The following is a 16,900-nucleotide window of genomic DNA, read 5'->3' on the forward strand; positions in this document are numbered from 1 at the left end:
AAACAGAAGTGCACATCGTCTAGATTGTCAGGTTTGCTGTGGGTTAATTCAAGTTCAACATCGATATTATACCCCTCCCCCCTCCCCCCTCCCCCTCCAAACTGTTGCCTATTTGGCTGAAATGTTTGTATTGACATATTTAGCATTCTACCAGTGATAAAACTGTGCTAGATGATGTGTTTTGTGAGTGATATATTATTATAAATATTCTCAGTCCTCTTTAGTCAAAAATGCACATCTGTGGAAAGAAATGATCAAGCTTCTTCAAAGATTATCATTCAGGTTTCATGACATTTGTTGCTCTCATACATGATGGTTCCACATCTGAAAACCACTGCTCGTCACTGTGGTAAAAACAAACAAAAAAGTTCCTGTTTAATTCTTGTACTTACATGACTCGTGACACTTTTCTCTTTTCATTTCTCTTTTCCTGTGTGTGATGAACTGTCACGTTTCGTTGGGTATATGGATTAATAAAATTGTGTAAGTACAATGCAGTGACTGTAAAACATTTTAGCTATGTGTTGAATTTTGATATTTGGATATGGTCGTTGAACTGGTTTTAGTCTATTTTTTATTGGCCTTTGGACTGGTTCTTCTTACACAGACATGGAAACCCTGCACAGCATAATTTTTATTTTCACATTTGTTCGTCTGTGAGTCTGTGAGAAGTTTTTTACAGTTTCCCGCTGAAAGCCAGAGATCAGGAATGGCCTCGATCACAGTTCTCCTCCTGATTTCAGCTTTATCTTCCTCTCAGAGTGGTAAGGACTCCGTTTGTTTCCATATTCTTACATGCACGTGTCTGTAGACTGTAAAGATTATGTATTCACAAGGTTCAAAATGATCTGTGCTGAGAGAATGCTGAGAAGTTTGGTACTGTTTAATGTTAAGTGTGTTTGATTTTACCTTTAAATTGATCAAATTAAGGAGTAAAACTTCACAATAATGTCTTACAAGTGTGTTCTTACACTAGGCGATCTGTTACCAGGTGTTGTGCCTATTTCAACTCCCTGCCAAATTATCACCTCTTGTTGAAACCACTACCTGATAACAAAAAGAGAAGAGTGAGTTTAGGATCAGTTGGGAAAGTGCATGATATTCTAGGGTAGTCTATCCTGTAAGCATGATTGCTCTGTGAGCCTATTATATGTTCACTGCAGTAACACTGAAATAAAGTTGAATAGTTTAATAAGTCAATATTAACTAATGCAGCACAGTATTTATTCATCTTTGTTTCTGTAAGTAAAAATATAACTATTTATAATATGCTATAAGTAATATTAACAGATGCAACTTTTGATTCTAATAATGTATTAGCAATGTTTAAATTAACATTAATTAATAAATTCTTCAGAAGTATTTTTATTAAAAACATTTTTAGTAACATTTTTAAAGTATCTTTTAAATTATTTCGGTTAATGTGAGTAGTATAATCCACAGAGAAAGATGCGTGACAGAATGAAATATACAAGTAAACTTTAATAAACATTCAGGAAGTTCAGAGCTAACTACACAACAGACAGAGACCGCAAGAACTACAAACTAAACAGAACAAGAAATTAAACATGACTTGATTGTGAGACTAGTTAACTAACATTAACAAATGTAACCTCATTTTAAAGTGTTACCGATTTAGGTTAAACTTTGTACATGTGCCTGCAACAAATGATACATGACATTTTTCTTGTGTGAACAAGCTTGTTTTTTTTCTTCTTTTATTTCAGAAATGCACTCTCTATACTACATGTACAGTGTAATATCGAAATCTGGAGACATTTATGAATTCAACAACTCAGTCGAACTGGATGACAAACAGATGAGTTTGTGTAACAGTGAGAATAAAGCAGATTTCATGACTCGATTGTGTGAGGAATCTGAGAGACTCTTTAATGAAAGTGATGATCTGCATTATAAGCAACAGTGGCTTCAGATCAACATTAAAACACTGATGGACAAGAGGAATGAGAACAGCACACGGGACACAGGTAATGATGTTTATGGGACAGTGGGGTCAGTTGGGGTAAGCTGTGCCATAATAATTCTGTCAAGTAATTGGGATAATTGAGGAATGCAAGAGTGGTTTTCACTTCCAATAAAAATGAACAGAGAACAAACAAATCACTCATGCACTGATTTGAAAGTCTAATTTGGTTGCATATTATTAATATTTTCTTAAACCATTTAAACAACAAATTCAGTATTTGAATGTGTTCAGTTTTCAACATTTTAAATATTTACAAAGGAATGCAAACATAATTGAATACATCCTTGGCAAATCTTTAGACAAATATTTTATATATTTTTACATGCAATTAACTATCATGTACAATTATATATCTATTAGAACTTGATATGTTCACACTGACATGCAAAATCCATTTCTCTTGAGAATCTTTCACAGGCAAATGTGATGGACCGTTTCAAAATATTTGGGTACATTACCAAAATTACACTCTATTTCCTAGACAGCACAGCTCTCCTCCACTTAATATCCACTTAATAATATCACCATCAGATTTTATGAATTTTATCTTCAGGTCTTAATCTTCTGTGTTTCTCTAGATCTTCATGTTCTTCAGTGGAGGCACGGCTGTGCAGTTGAACGTCACTCTAATGGTTCAGTAATGTTTCGTCATGGCTCTGATGAATACGCCTATGATGGCCAGACCTTGACCTTTGACCTCTCAATGCACTGGAAGCCTTTAGTCCTCGACCATGACATCATCTGGGACAGAGAATCAGTTTCCAGCCTGGAGAGGAAATGTGTGGAAACATTAACCAGATTCACTGAACTTCAGCGAGAGGGAAAGATCATCATGGAATGTGAGTTTACATCAGAATCTCTAGGGTTGATATTTGAATGCATTCTTTCATGCAGGTTTATTATTTTCATTGTCTGTCCTGCAGCTCGTCCTCGTGTTCACACTCTTGTAAAAGCGTCTGGATCTTCAGTCTCGTCTCTGCTGGTGTGTTTGGCCACAGGCTTCTACCCTAAACATGTGCAGATGGAGATCAGACACGATCAGACGCCGGTCCCTGATGATCAGCTGAACTCAGAGGGAATCAGACCGAACGCTGACGGATCCTTTCAGCTGAAGAAGAGCCTGGAGATCCTGCCGTCTGAAAGATCCCAGTATCAGTGTGTGGTGAAGCACCAGAATGACATAATAGAAGATTACATGGATTATTATGGTTATGACTATTATAACTATTCAGGTACTGCTGTTTTGCTGACCTGTTTTTTGCTTTATGGTTTAATATGAACACTTCATTGGTTGTGCTACATTTGATTTTGCACCAGTATAACTAAACTATGGATGCACTGATACCAGTATCAGTATCAGGCTCGATACTGAGCTTGTGTACTCGTACTCATAAAACTGCTCCGATACCAGGCAGCGTTTGTACACTTGTGTCCAGACAAACACTGATAACAGAGAGTATAATGGGGATATAAAAAAATGCTGTCTATGAAGTAAATGTATCTAATTAATGGAATATTAAATGAAATATAGTAACGCCTATATAGCTGTGGTGTGCGAGCTTCTCGAGCGCATCCCTTTTTAACAGACGTCAGTGTAAAGTTTGTAGTTCAGTCGTATGTCAATGGCAAATAAAACTTGTAGGCATGTAGCTTATTATTAAAGGGGTGATATAATGCCCTTTTCACAAGATGTGAAATAAGTCTCTGATGTCCCCAGAGTGTGTATGTGAAGTTTTAGCTCAAAATACCCCACAAATATTGTTATACTGTACAGTACAGCATTTTAAAAATGGTCACTTTTTGAGGATTAGCAAAAACGCACTGTTTTGTGTCTGTTCCTTTAAATACAAATGAGCTGCTGCTCCTGGCACAGGGGGCGGAGCTTCAACAGCTTGCACTCACACAGACATGCACTGAAAATTCAAAAACTTTTAGCCTTTCATGTTCAAACCGGAGTCAGACAAAAATGTAGAGACTAAAGGCTTCACACCGGGAAGAATTTCGCGCACGATATTCGCCAACGTTTAACGCCTCGTGACTAAACAAAGGGCGCCAATGTGAGTGTGCACACCGACGTGAAAAACGCCACGCGTAAAAGCATAATTTTTTAAAAAACACCTCGGGTTCGTTTTTTTGGTTTGACGCACCGCGTCAAAAACAATCCGACCAATGAGATTGGCGCTTTTGCTCATGTGTCTGGAGCTTCTGAAGTTACAGTAAAACACAACTCGGGGGTGCTCAAGCACAAAACGGTCTTGCCGAGCACACATACGTAACGGCAAAGAAGATATACGCCAAGTAGCGTCTACACTGCCGGGAAGAAATAAGACGAGGAAGATGCAAGGCAAGATGATTGTAGAGCTGCTGCTCTCGTTGGTGTCGGAACATAAAGAACTATATGACAAACACGACAGCGACTACAAAAATCTTGATAAAAGAAAAAAATGTTTTACATTAAGCGCCATCTAATGTCAGGGAATGAATTTGCATGTTCACTTGGCTCATCGTCAGCGAAAATCGCTTGGGTGTGAACACAAAAAACGCGTTGAAAAACACTGGCGAATAACGCGCGCCGATATTCGTCCCGGTGTGCACGGCCCTTAAAGAAGTGACAACATGTAGACATTTCTGAAAAGTTAGTTGATGAATTTATGTAGTTTATGTGTTTTTATCTTCTAGTAATTGATTAGCATATTCTGTCATGATAATCTATAAATCGTTTTCTGGGGTTTATGTAAATTTTAGGGTTTGTGATGTCACTAACCCGGGAGGAATGTCGTGTAGTCCCTACCAGCCGTTTGTTGCAACAAATTTTGTTTATGCTCAATTACACAGCTCATTACACACTAACTAAATTTAGAAAAGTGAAATTATAATCAACCACCCCTTTAACATTAACTGACGAGAGAGAGAGAGAGTTGAAATGATGAATGCTCTTGATTGCTGATCGTTCACTCAGCACACGTCATTTAGATTAAAAGTTAAATTGTATATGAATGTAAAACATGAACTGTTACTTGATTTATGAAGTTGCTCACTGCAGAGCTAAATGGGTGGAGCTTAAGTCTAGCTCCTCCTTGCTAGAGGTCAAGTGGGGAGGAGCCAATGTAATTTGGGCCTAATGGGTGGAGCTAGAATATCCAGCCACACCCTAACCCCACCCACAACTCTATCCCTCCAGAGAGGAGGAGCTGGTCATCGTTTGACTCTGCAGTGAGTTCCACTTGGATATATGTATAACGAGTGGTTCCCTACATTATTACAGGACGTTTGCAAGTCAAGCAGTTTCATGAACATACACATCCGAAGCGCGCACCCCGAAAACCCGCGTCAGACAGCACGCGAATACTGAATTGAATTATCTTTCACTTCTTGCGCTTGTACGGGCGAATTCACACAAAATTATGTAAAACCGTCCGTCTTGGCGAGTATATTAGTGAACATAGTCAGTTATATCTCAAGTGACGTAGACGGTATATTCAAATTTGTGCATTCGGTCTTAAAGGGACAGCAGCCTAATAAACCTGATGCAGTGTTTTAATGTTAATCAAAGGACAACAAAAAAATCACTCACTTCTCTTGACTAAATAACTTTTGTAACTTTATAAAGATCCATCTATATTTAATTTATACAATAATGATTTATATTCTTTTGGTTTCTCTACCCAATACATTTAAAAATGACATATGGAGTGAAAATACTGGTATCGGTACTCTGTATCTGCAATACCAAAACGAAGGTATCGGTGCATCCCTAAACTAAACTAATACTTGATGGATCATGGATCATAATCATCAGAATAAAATTACCTAGAATATGACAAACAAATAAAATGGTCAAAGTACTGAAGAGCTGCAAACTGAGGCCGATATCAGCGACGCCATCCTAATAAACATTATCGGTTATGTGTGATTTTACACCAAAACTTGACAAATAATGGATTTTTGTTCTGTGACAGATCTATCAGAAGAAGCCGATTTAGATTTAATTGTTCCAGCAAGAGGATCCAGCTCACTGTTGCTGTTGCTGTTGGATGCATTCAATGGATTTCTATCTTGTATTTTTGTTGTTTTCTTCATTTTCCTCACATTTTATCTATTTAGAAATTATGGTAAATATCCAAGTACCATTTAACCCCCCTAAAGTCATAAATACGGGTAGAAGAGGAGAATGTCTGTTCTAATGTTTAACATTTCAGGAGAGCCGGACACACTGAAGACACCATCACTAGTGCAACTATCAGGCGAGTCTGACTCTTCTAGAAGTTATTAAAGCACAACACACGAGATGAGGAGACTGAGCATCTGTGTTATTTATTATTTCATGTGATTCTGCAGCTCTTCATAAAACACAGATGAAACCAGAACTGCTGGAGGAAAAAAGTGAGTCAGAATTGATAAAACGCCCGTAAATTAAAACTCTCTGCATTTAATGTTTGGTTTACTGTCACTGTACAGCTGATGGGTAAATACATGAACATGTTTAATAACCATCATTTTATTTATTCTGTGCTGGTTTGGCTGCTGCTTTAAACACTGATTCAGAAGATGAAAACCCCACAGATCCAAGTCTAGGTCCTGAACACACACACACACACACACACACACACACACACACACACACACTGTTTCATTTATGGCTCCTCTCGTTCTCTTTTAGCTGAGGAGGTTCACAGTAGGTCCTGAACACACACACACACACACACACACACACACTGTTTCATTAATGGCTCCTCTCGTTCTCCTTCAGCTGACGAGGTTCACAGTAGGTCCTGAACACACACACACACACACACACACACACACTGTTTCATTAATGGCTCCTCTCATTCTCTTTCAGCTGAGGAGGTTCACAGTAGGTCCTGAACACACACACACACAATGTTTCATTTATGGCTCCTCTCGTTCTCTTTTAGCTGAGGAGGTTCACAGTAGGTCCTGAACACACACACACACACACACACACACACACACACACACACACACACACACACACACACACACACACACTGTTTCATTAATGGCTCCTCTCGTTCTCTTTCAGCTGAGGAGGATCACAGTAGGTCCTGAACACACACACACACACACACACACACACACACACACACACACACACACACACACACACACACACTGTTTCATTAATGGCTCCTCTCGTTCTCTTTCAGCTGAGGAGGATCACAGTAGGTCCTGAACACACACACACACACACACACACACACTGTTTCATTAATGGCTCCTCTCTTTCTCTTTCAGCTGAGGAGGATCACAGTAGGTCCTGAACACACACACACACACACACACACACACACACACTGTTTCATTAATGGCTCCTCTCGTTCTCTTTCAGCTGAGGAGGTTCACAGTAGGTCCTGAACACACACACACACACACACACACACACACACACACACACACACACTGTTTCATTAATGGCTCCTCTCGTTCTCTTTCAGCTGAGGAGGATCACAGTTGGTCCTGAACACACACACACACACACACACACACACACTGTTTCATTAATGGCTCCTCTCGTTCTCTTTCAGCTGAGGAGGATCACAGTAGGTCCTGAACACACACACACACACACACACACACACACACACACACACACACACACACACACACACACTGTTTCATTAATGGCTCCTCTCGTTCTCTTTCAGCTGAGGAGGTTCACAGTAGGTCCTGAACACACACACACTCTCACACACACACACACACACACACACACACACACTGTTTCATTAATGGCTCCTCTCGTTCTCTTTCAGCTGAGGAGGTTCACAGTAGGTCCTGAACACACACACACACACACACACACACACACACACACACACACTGTTTCATTAATGGCTCCTCTCGTTCTCTTTCAGCTGAGGAGGATCACAGTTGGTCCTGAACACACACACACACACACACACACACACTGTTTCATTAATGGCTCCTCTCGTTCTCTTTCAGCTGAGGAGGATCACAGTAGGTCCTGAACACACACACACACACACACACACACACACACACACACACACACACACACACACACTGCTTCATTAATGGCTCCTCTCGTTCTCTTTCAGATGAGGAGGTTCATGACACTCAAAGTCTGTGTGAAACTGAAGCGACTCCAGCAGCGGCTCGAGGTCAGAACATCTGAATTCATCTCTTATCTGACGCTGATTCTTCATCTCACTCACTCAACGTGTCCTTCATGACTTTTATAGGTGCGATGGGCTCCAAGAACTTCTCTCTGCCTAACTTCGGTGAGTTGAGATGGGTTTAATAGATTTGATTTTTTGTCACAGACACTGGATGTGAAATTAGTTTTTTCCAGCCATGGAGAGAGAAGACGCTGATCAGAACAGCGTTACCCAGAATGCCCTGCTGTTACCACCGCCAAGTAAGATCTGTAGTTTCTCTTCAAATAATTTGTGTTTATATGCATACTATATATATATATATATATATAATGCTGTTATTCTGTGTTTCAGGACGCTGCAGATCCAAAGACATTTCACTGCCAAACCTCAGTAATGTTTCAGTTCATTTCAACAAAATATAAATAACAATAATAGTCTGTCAGTAATTTATATTTTTATAGTTTTCTATTTGATATTTTCAGTTTTTAATGAGTGTAAATTAGCAGTTTGTTTGTTTTTTCAGTTTAAGACAGAAAAGACAGCAGTGACTCCAGTCAGAAGATCACGCAGTTGCTCATGGGTTGTTCTGGTTGAATCAGATCATCATCATCATCATCATCATCATCATCATCATCAACATCATCATCATCATCATCATCATCATCATCATCATCATCATCAGTGCCAAGAGTATGTGGACACCTGAACATCAGTCATAGGAGGTTTCCACACCGTCAACACAGCTTTTTTCATCAGACACTGAGTTATGAGGATATGTGGTCATGGATTGAGTTTGCTCTCCATTTCCTTGTAATTCAACTTTTTCTGAGCAGCTTTTTGAGGCCTTTTTTTAATTCATGTGCATCTCTTCTCTTTTCCTCTCTGATGATGAGGGCGGAGCAACCTGTCACTCACATGAGATCAGCCAATAGCAAGTCAAGTCAAGTCATCTTCATTTATATAGCGCTTTTAACAATGTAGATTGTTTCAAAGCATCTTTACAGAGATAAACGTACAATTTAAGGTAACAGAGATTGTTTTGGCTTTATAGCGGTTCTTTAGTAAAGTTATTTTCCAGCTAAAGTTAGTTATGATTGATTCGCTTCAGTCACAACAATCATTTGTTATTAAATTAGGGGCCGCTAAGACGACACAATTCTCTCTACACAAACTTTAAACGCGAACCTGTGAGAAACGCTGATGGCGTTCACATGCGCATTAAGAATTGGTTCTATAGTTATGTGCATTTGAATATATGTACGCAGGTTTGTAATTCCCTACAAACCAAGCCTAAACAAATTACTGGTGTTTCCTTATAATTTTGATACAGAATTTTATTTTATTTTATCAATTCGGGGTAGATACGCGAATTGAGTTTCCCGACAACGCTTTATCTGTAGAGTGGTAAAGCAAACCACCACCATCCATCGGGGCACAAAATCAAGCCCCGCCCACATTTGTTCTTGTTCCAGAAGTGTTTGTCACTGTTGTGGAAAAATTCAGTATTTCTTATATTCATTTGTTTCCAAAACTGTTCATTCCATTTGAATCATATGTTTCTGCGAGGTTTTCCAGCAGCTGAAGGGGGGACAGGAAAGAGCAGGCCAATAAAACAGATGGGCAGGAAGATAATGAAATACCTGAGCACGAGGAAGAGTTTGGTTAGAAGAATACAGGGTTATTTAACTAATAAACAAAGCACCAGGCCCTCTCCTTAGGGAAGCGGGAGGCAATTTAGGTCATAAATGAAGGCCTTTGGGTGTCTCAGGGACAAAGAACAGTGTGACCTGCACCAGGGGGTAGAAACCAGTCCAAACCAGCAGAAGATAGGGGGTATCTTTCTGGAAATTTACAAGAAACCTGGAAGGAGGAGTTTTTTGCCAAGAAACTGTATAAAATGTCTATGCTTTATTGAGTCTACAGGTATTCTGTTTTCCAAACCGGGTAGCTGCGGTTTCGGTGAAAAGAATCCTCAAAGAATAAACTTTTCTCTTTATTACAGTTTGCCTCTTGAATGTTTCTTACACCTGTTGATGCTGTGTTTTTCATTGAGATTTAAAAATTGCTATTACAGTCACAATAGAGAAGAAAAGATGATCTCAACTTCCGTTTCATGTCGACTTTGAGGAAACTAGACACTAAATTTAGTCAGCACACTGCAGGCTGTTACTTTAATGTTATTCTTCTTCTATTATTTTACTGAGTCATGGAAACCCTGTACATACCAGGGAATAAAGTAGTGTTTTCTAGCCCAGTAAAAGTCATTAGAGTAATAAATAAACTGTTGCATTATTTAGTGAAATTTGGAAAGGCAATTTTTCTAGTTTTGATTAGCTCTAAAATACTTTATCTGCACATTGCACTCTTTTTCGTATGACATGTTGCCTGCAAAATCTTATATTCAATGTATTCAAAATGTATTTTTTGCAGGGTTTTTTTTGTGCTATAAACAATTGTAAAAATATTATCTTTTTCTAGTTTTGCCTAAAAGTATTTTTTACGGTATACAGTAGAATTATCTTTCTGCTGTCATGTAGCTTACAGGCACCTTTTCATAAGCAGTTTAAAGGATTTTACTGTAAATTGAATGTTTTCTCTTAATCGGAGCAGAGATGAACTGAACCAGACTGTATTAAGTGACAGGTTTCTTTCTTTGTCTCGTGTCATTCAAGAGCTTTTATCAATGGAACATACTGAGACTGTATTGACTTCTTATTGTAACCAGCAGAGGGCAGCATGAACCCGAGAGACACACACTTTTAAAGACTTCATGAAATTACGGGTTAAAATATTCCTGGTCTACTGACATTTGTTAAGACGTCTGTTTTAAACATTAGAGTCCTCATGATAACTTTCGTTAACTTTACATTAAGTTAATCCACTTCAAAAGCTAATTACTCCTGGACAGCAGTGCCATAGAAATATACTACAGAGCGACCGCAAAAACTAAAGTTAAAGACAATATTCTAAAGATGACTGTGCCCTTGTTTCTCTGGTGCATAAGGTCTATATGTTAACGTAATTCCAGATTTCTTGTGCTACTACTCTTCTTCTGAGCCTCTGAAGATTACCATACCAGCAACTCACACAGAATGTCATAACATCACAAGCATTCTGCTATGGACAGTAAAAGACAGCAATTTATTAAAGGGGGGGGTGAAATGCTCATTTTCACTTAATCTCCTGTTAATCTTGAGTACCTATAGAGTAGTATTGCATCCTTCATATCTCCAAAAAGTCTTAAGTTTTATTATATTTATAAAAGAAAGATAGGCTGTACCGAGTCTTTCCGGAAAAAAACGAGCGGCTGAAGGCGGGCCGTGTGGGCGGAGCTAAAGCTGTGCTAACGCGCCGAGCTAGTAACAACACACAGAGACATTTGTTCAACAGTTTTACTCACCGCCCGGTTCCAACGCACGACCGTGAACCTTTATCATTGCGACTGCTCGATCCTTAAGCATTAGACGATCTGCAAATCCGTCGATCTGGGCTTTGTTTATAAAACAATCATCGTCGAACTGCAGGGAACAAACAGTCTTACACAACTCCGTTGATGCTCAGGAAAAACAAACTCCATCCACTGGTCCCTTAATGCTGGGAATCTTTGGGAATCTGTGCAGGGTTGTCTTGCCCTGGCAACCAAAAACCCACTTCTTTGGTGACATTGACTTTCCTAAAGCCGAGCACAGCGCTTGGATGAGGTACTGCTTTCGCTCTCTCACTCTGGTCTACGGGTGCGCGCGCGCCCACGCTATTCATGGAGAAGTGCCCTTAGGACCCATATAAGGAAATTCCGCCCCAGCTGACGTCACGAAGACCCATACTCGAAAAAAACTTTCCGAAACTTGTGACAAACCGGAAGGACAATTTTTGGCACAGAAATACTCCTTTAAACGTACAATTTAATTTTTGAAACTTTGTCCATGTTTAGCATGGGAATCCAACTCTTTAACAGTGTAAAAAACTCAGTATGCATGAAATAGCATTTCACTCCCCCTTTAAGAAATAAAACCATCAGTCCATGCGTCCCATTGAGCTATAGTGGTCCGAAAATATACAGAGGCATTTATAATTAATTTCTATTTGCTTCCCATTAATTAGTGTAGGACAAGTTATATTTTGCTCTTTCTCTCTAAAATCATTTACCTCAGGAAAGCCATACAATGACCATGTTATTTAGCTAAAAAAAAAAGTAAAATAAAAACTAGAGAAGAGCATTTTGCTAAATAAATTGTGGAAGAAATGTAATATGTTCTATATGTGTAATTTTCTTATATTCATAGTAATAAGATTAATGTAGTAAAATGAGACGAGGATTGCATGCAGAGTCCCATGATTCTCTGCTACATTGATGGAACAAAGTGTACGTGTATGACCTTGTATACGTGACTTGACAAAAAGTTATGCTGAATGTATATGACTAAGACAAAGGGCCTTTACTCAAGGGTAGTACAACAATGTGTTAGTTATGGGACATGTTGTTCATTTATCCACTCTGATGACATAGAGGGAGTCAACTATAAAGAATGAAGGATGCCCCCACTCTTGGTCACATTCTGCAGGCACTTTGTAATTACTGTACGACTGCTGACCTTTCCTTGCAAGGGAATAAATAATCTTTAAAGACAATTGATCCATGTTTGTCTCTTATTCAGTATTAGAAAATTGTTTTCCACCACAATATGCACTATAGACATATTACATATTCATTATATTTTACTCTTATATCATAAAAAAAAATCCTTAATATAAATTGTATATTAATTGTATCCAAAGCAGTTAACCTTTTAACCTGTAATAGTAGCCTGTAGTCACAAACAAGGGCTGCGTTCAGCCCCGACAAAACGTTGCACAACGTTTTTTGAACAGAAACGGTGATGCGTTGAACACACTGTTCTGATGACGCAAGAGTTGCAACTATGGCAGCTGAGAAGGCCATTCTTTGTGTTCTTTGTGAAGAATTTTCTGAGCCTGATGAAGTCGGTATAAATATGTGTTTAATACTACAAAATATGCCCGATGTTACAGTTACTGCACTTGCCGCCCAGAACAAAAGAGAACATCCCAATCGAGTGAAGGGATTTGTGGAAACTGAAGCACACATCTTACCTAATTCAGACTAAAACACATCTATTTAGCCTCACATACTGACTTTATTTGTAGTTCATACTGTTTTAATACCCTGTATTTTCTTTCTCATTTTTAGGACTTAATTACCATTGTTTATTTCTATACCAAATGTCATTTGCAATGAAGCTAAAAATATAAACAACTACATCATTATGTTGATATCCTATATTTTTACAATAAAACTTACGACAAACATGTCTTTAATATCCTCAGTTGTTGCGTGCATCGAACACATTTGTAAATTACTTTCCTTGAACCCATTGTGCGAGTTCACTTTAATACCGCATGCTTTACAGTATATACATGTTGCTGCTGATTGAACTGCAGTTCTGACTAGTGATGGGCGATACTGCAAATTTCGGTATCGATCCGATACCAAGTAAATACAGGGCCAGTATCGCCGATATCGATACCGATACCAATACTTTTTCATTTTAAAAGCATACACTTGAACTTGTATGCACTGTCCTGTGCTAGAGCAGTGTGTCATGATTTATGAGGTGAATGCATCATTAATATGCTAAATCTGAATATGTTTTCATGACTACTAGGCCTAAATATTTTGTGATTTGTGCTCTCAACTCGCCAGTAATTAGCCAGTGACTTTTACAAAACTACCCTTATTATAGTACTAGCCTACTACTAGCCTACTAGTACTAGCCTACTGTTCAAAAGTTTGGGGTCTGTAAGATTTTTAATTCTCTTCTGCATTTATTTGATCAAAAATACAGTAAAAACTGTAATATTACAATTTAACATCTGTTTTCTATGCCATAGTATACTGTAATTTATTCATGTGATCAAAGTTGAATTTTCGGCATCATTACTCCAGTCATGATGATATTTCATTTTAATATGCTGATTTGCTGCTCAGGAAACATTTCTTATTATTATCAGTGTTGAAAACAGTTTCATATTTTTGTGGAAACCATGATACATTTTATGTAGAATTATTTGATGAACAAAGTTGAAAGAACAGCATTTATATGAAGTAGATTTTTTTTAACAGTGTAAAACCCTTGACTGTCACTTTTGATCAATTTAATGCATCGATCCTTGTTGAATAAAAATATTAATTTCATTAAAAAAATCTTACTGATGTCAACATTTTGAACCGTTATGTACACTTTTGGTTTGTTTATTGCGAAATAACTCCCGATTGTTTCTCTGTCATCTAAGCAAGGCTTCGTTTCCCAAACGCACTGGGCCTGTGAGCTCAGCGAAGCACCAGCATCGAATGCTCTCTTTGATTGATTGGTTTCGGCTTGTATCCAGATGACTAGGAGAAAAAGTTCTATCCTACACAATTATCCGCTAACATTTGCTTATTTTTCCACTTAGAAGCTTATTTTACGCACTGAATTGCGTGCTAAATTAATAAAAAAATTACTGGTAAAAAAATACACATTTGGATCGATATTTTTATGTGAGGATCGATCCTTTTCGATACCACGTCAGTATCGAAGTATCGATACTTCAGGATCGATCCGCCCATCACTAGTTCTGACACACCCACCAAACAAGAGAAAACGTATCTCAAACCCCGGTGCACGCCGTTTCCAGGAAACATGACGTTCAACCCGGAAACCGTAGCAAAACGTTGAGCACCGTTTTGAACTTGAACATGCCCCTGGTGCTGCAAGGACCCCGGCTGCCTTTCCATGTTGCCTGTCCTTTAAATTGGGCCACCCTGTCAGCAATCTGTAATGGGATTGGTAGTTGCTTCACAATCCCCCTCCCCCTCTCCTACTTACCTTGCTACATGTACTTTTACTCAAGTATGGTTTTCAGGTACTCTTTACACCTCTGTGAATCCCTAGTCATTGTGGACTGCGGAGCGCACGAGAGTTTGCCTCATTTCATAAAGTGGTGTTATATCGTGTGAGTTCATCTAAAAAAAAAGGCACACGTACTCCCAATAAATCCTCAACGAAACACACGTGCATCTTCATTGCAGTTGACCACTGCGGTCACGCCATCTGTGCTCCGGAGAAGCGCGGTCACGCCATCTACGCTAAAAATATACTGCGCGTCTACACAAGGTTGCGTGGCAGGCTAAAGGTGTAGGCGCTTGGTGTCGGTAGACTTTTTTTAATATATATATAATAAAATAAATAAAATCAAATTGTTTTCTGCAAACTCCACCAGATTATTGTTCTACATCTGACTACCACTGTGGGGAATTTCATGTTGCTTTACTGTTTTAATTCAGCATAAACACACAACAGGTGTGCTGTGACACCTCCAGTAGTGATTGACAGATTAATCGAGCACCTATACTGACGTAATTGTGACACAAAATCTTAAATAAATAGCCTAATTTTGTGATATTTATAAAATATTTATAAAATATCAATTAAACGCATTAAAGTCAGTAAAAATTCTCAAGATTCTCATTTGTGGCTTTCATATTTCAAGTCCTTCCAAAAAGTCCTTCCAATTATTAAAAATCATTAGTTAGGCTATGTAGGGGTGAGTTCAGGTTGATTGGGACAATTTTTTCCAGTCATCTCAAAGGCAAAAAGTGTCCCAGTCAACCTGAATTCACCCCTATCTGAAAAGGATTACATACCGAGCTACTAGCAATCTTCTTTATTTATACAAGTGCAAAAAAGTGATCAGTACATTTTAAAAATTCAACAAACGTTTCGGTCACGCAGAACCTTCCTCAGTACCTTTAATATTTCAAAAATAATTTTATGGAATTAAATGAAGAAGAGATGTTACTCACTTATACTGACACCTTACTGGCGTGCGTCCGAGCAGCATCACGCAAAAATAAAGGTTTACAGTAACGGACGCGACTGGTAATAGCCATGATAGATTTATTTAGTGTCTTTCCTAGAATGGGCAGTTTGTGACTTTGCGAGATAAACAACACAAAGTATCACTGGTATTACAACATTCAGTGGCACATACATTCAAATATAGGCGTGACAAATAACATGTTTGAAAAAATATTACTGACTGCTTTTAATTGATATTTTAAAAATATCACAAAATTAGGCTATTTATTTAGGATTTTGTGTCACAATTACGTCAGTATAGGTGCTCGATTAATCTGTCAGTCACTACTGGAGGTGTCACAACACACGGCGACATGTTCCACTATGCAATAATGTCAGTGACACATGCCACTATCCACCATATATCCATAAGAGTCATTTCCGGCATCACCGGCGGCCATCTTGCCACAGGGAAGCTGTGAATTAAGGTGAGTGATCAGCACGCACACAAATCCTCTTATCTCGCTGAAATCTTGACGGATTTACAAACGGTTTGGTTTCTTACAAACGTTATTAATGTGGCTATAATTATTTCATATGGAAGTCCATTGTTATAATTATTCATATGTATGCAGTGTCATAACTACATCTCTGACGTTTATAACAAACCAAACCGTTTGAAAATCGGTAGAAAATTGAGAAAGTTATGGTTATTTAAAAGTACATGCAGCATGTTATGAGTGAGCGAGCTCCCTGTGGCAAGATGGCCGCCGTGTGCGGACGTCGACCTCCATTGGCCAGCAGCGCGGACGAGACATCTAGCCTTTATTATATGATATCTATGCTATCCACTGCCACATGCCAATGAAGACCGGATGTGCCAATACTCATAGTGGCATGTGCCATTGGCTTCTGTG

General features: G+C 38.6%; 1 protein-coding gene across 1 annotated transcript; it reads left to right on the plus strand.

The window, feature by feature from the left end:
* The first annotated feature begins 436 nt into the window (after positions 1-436).
* Positions 437-10,129, plus strand: LOC307163392 (uncharacterized protein). The gene is made up of 12 exons (XM_079879418.1): positions 437-764; positions 1,728-1,988; positions 2,566-2,826; positions 2,911-3,219; positions 5,947-6,099; positions 6,187-6,231; positions 6,326-6,370; positions 8,068-8,130; positions 8,212-8,250; positions 8,322-8,387; positions 8,479-8,517; positions 8,651-10,129. The coding sequence occupies exons 1-12, from the start codon at positions 710-712 to the stop codon at positions 8,653-8,655; spliced, it is 1,341 nt and encodes a 446-aa protein (XP_079735544.1). The 5' UTR covers positions 437-709; the 3' UTR covers positions 8,656-10,129.
* The last annotated feature ends 6,771 nt before the right edge of the window (positions 10,130-16,900 follow it).

The sequence above is a fragment of the Squalius cephalus genome (assembly GCF_949319135.1).
Source record: "Squalius cephalus genome assembly, chromosome: 8".
NCBI lineage: Eukaryota > Metazoa > Chordata > Actinopteri > Cypriniformes > Leuciscidae > Squalius > Squalius cephalus.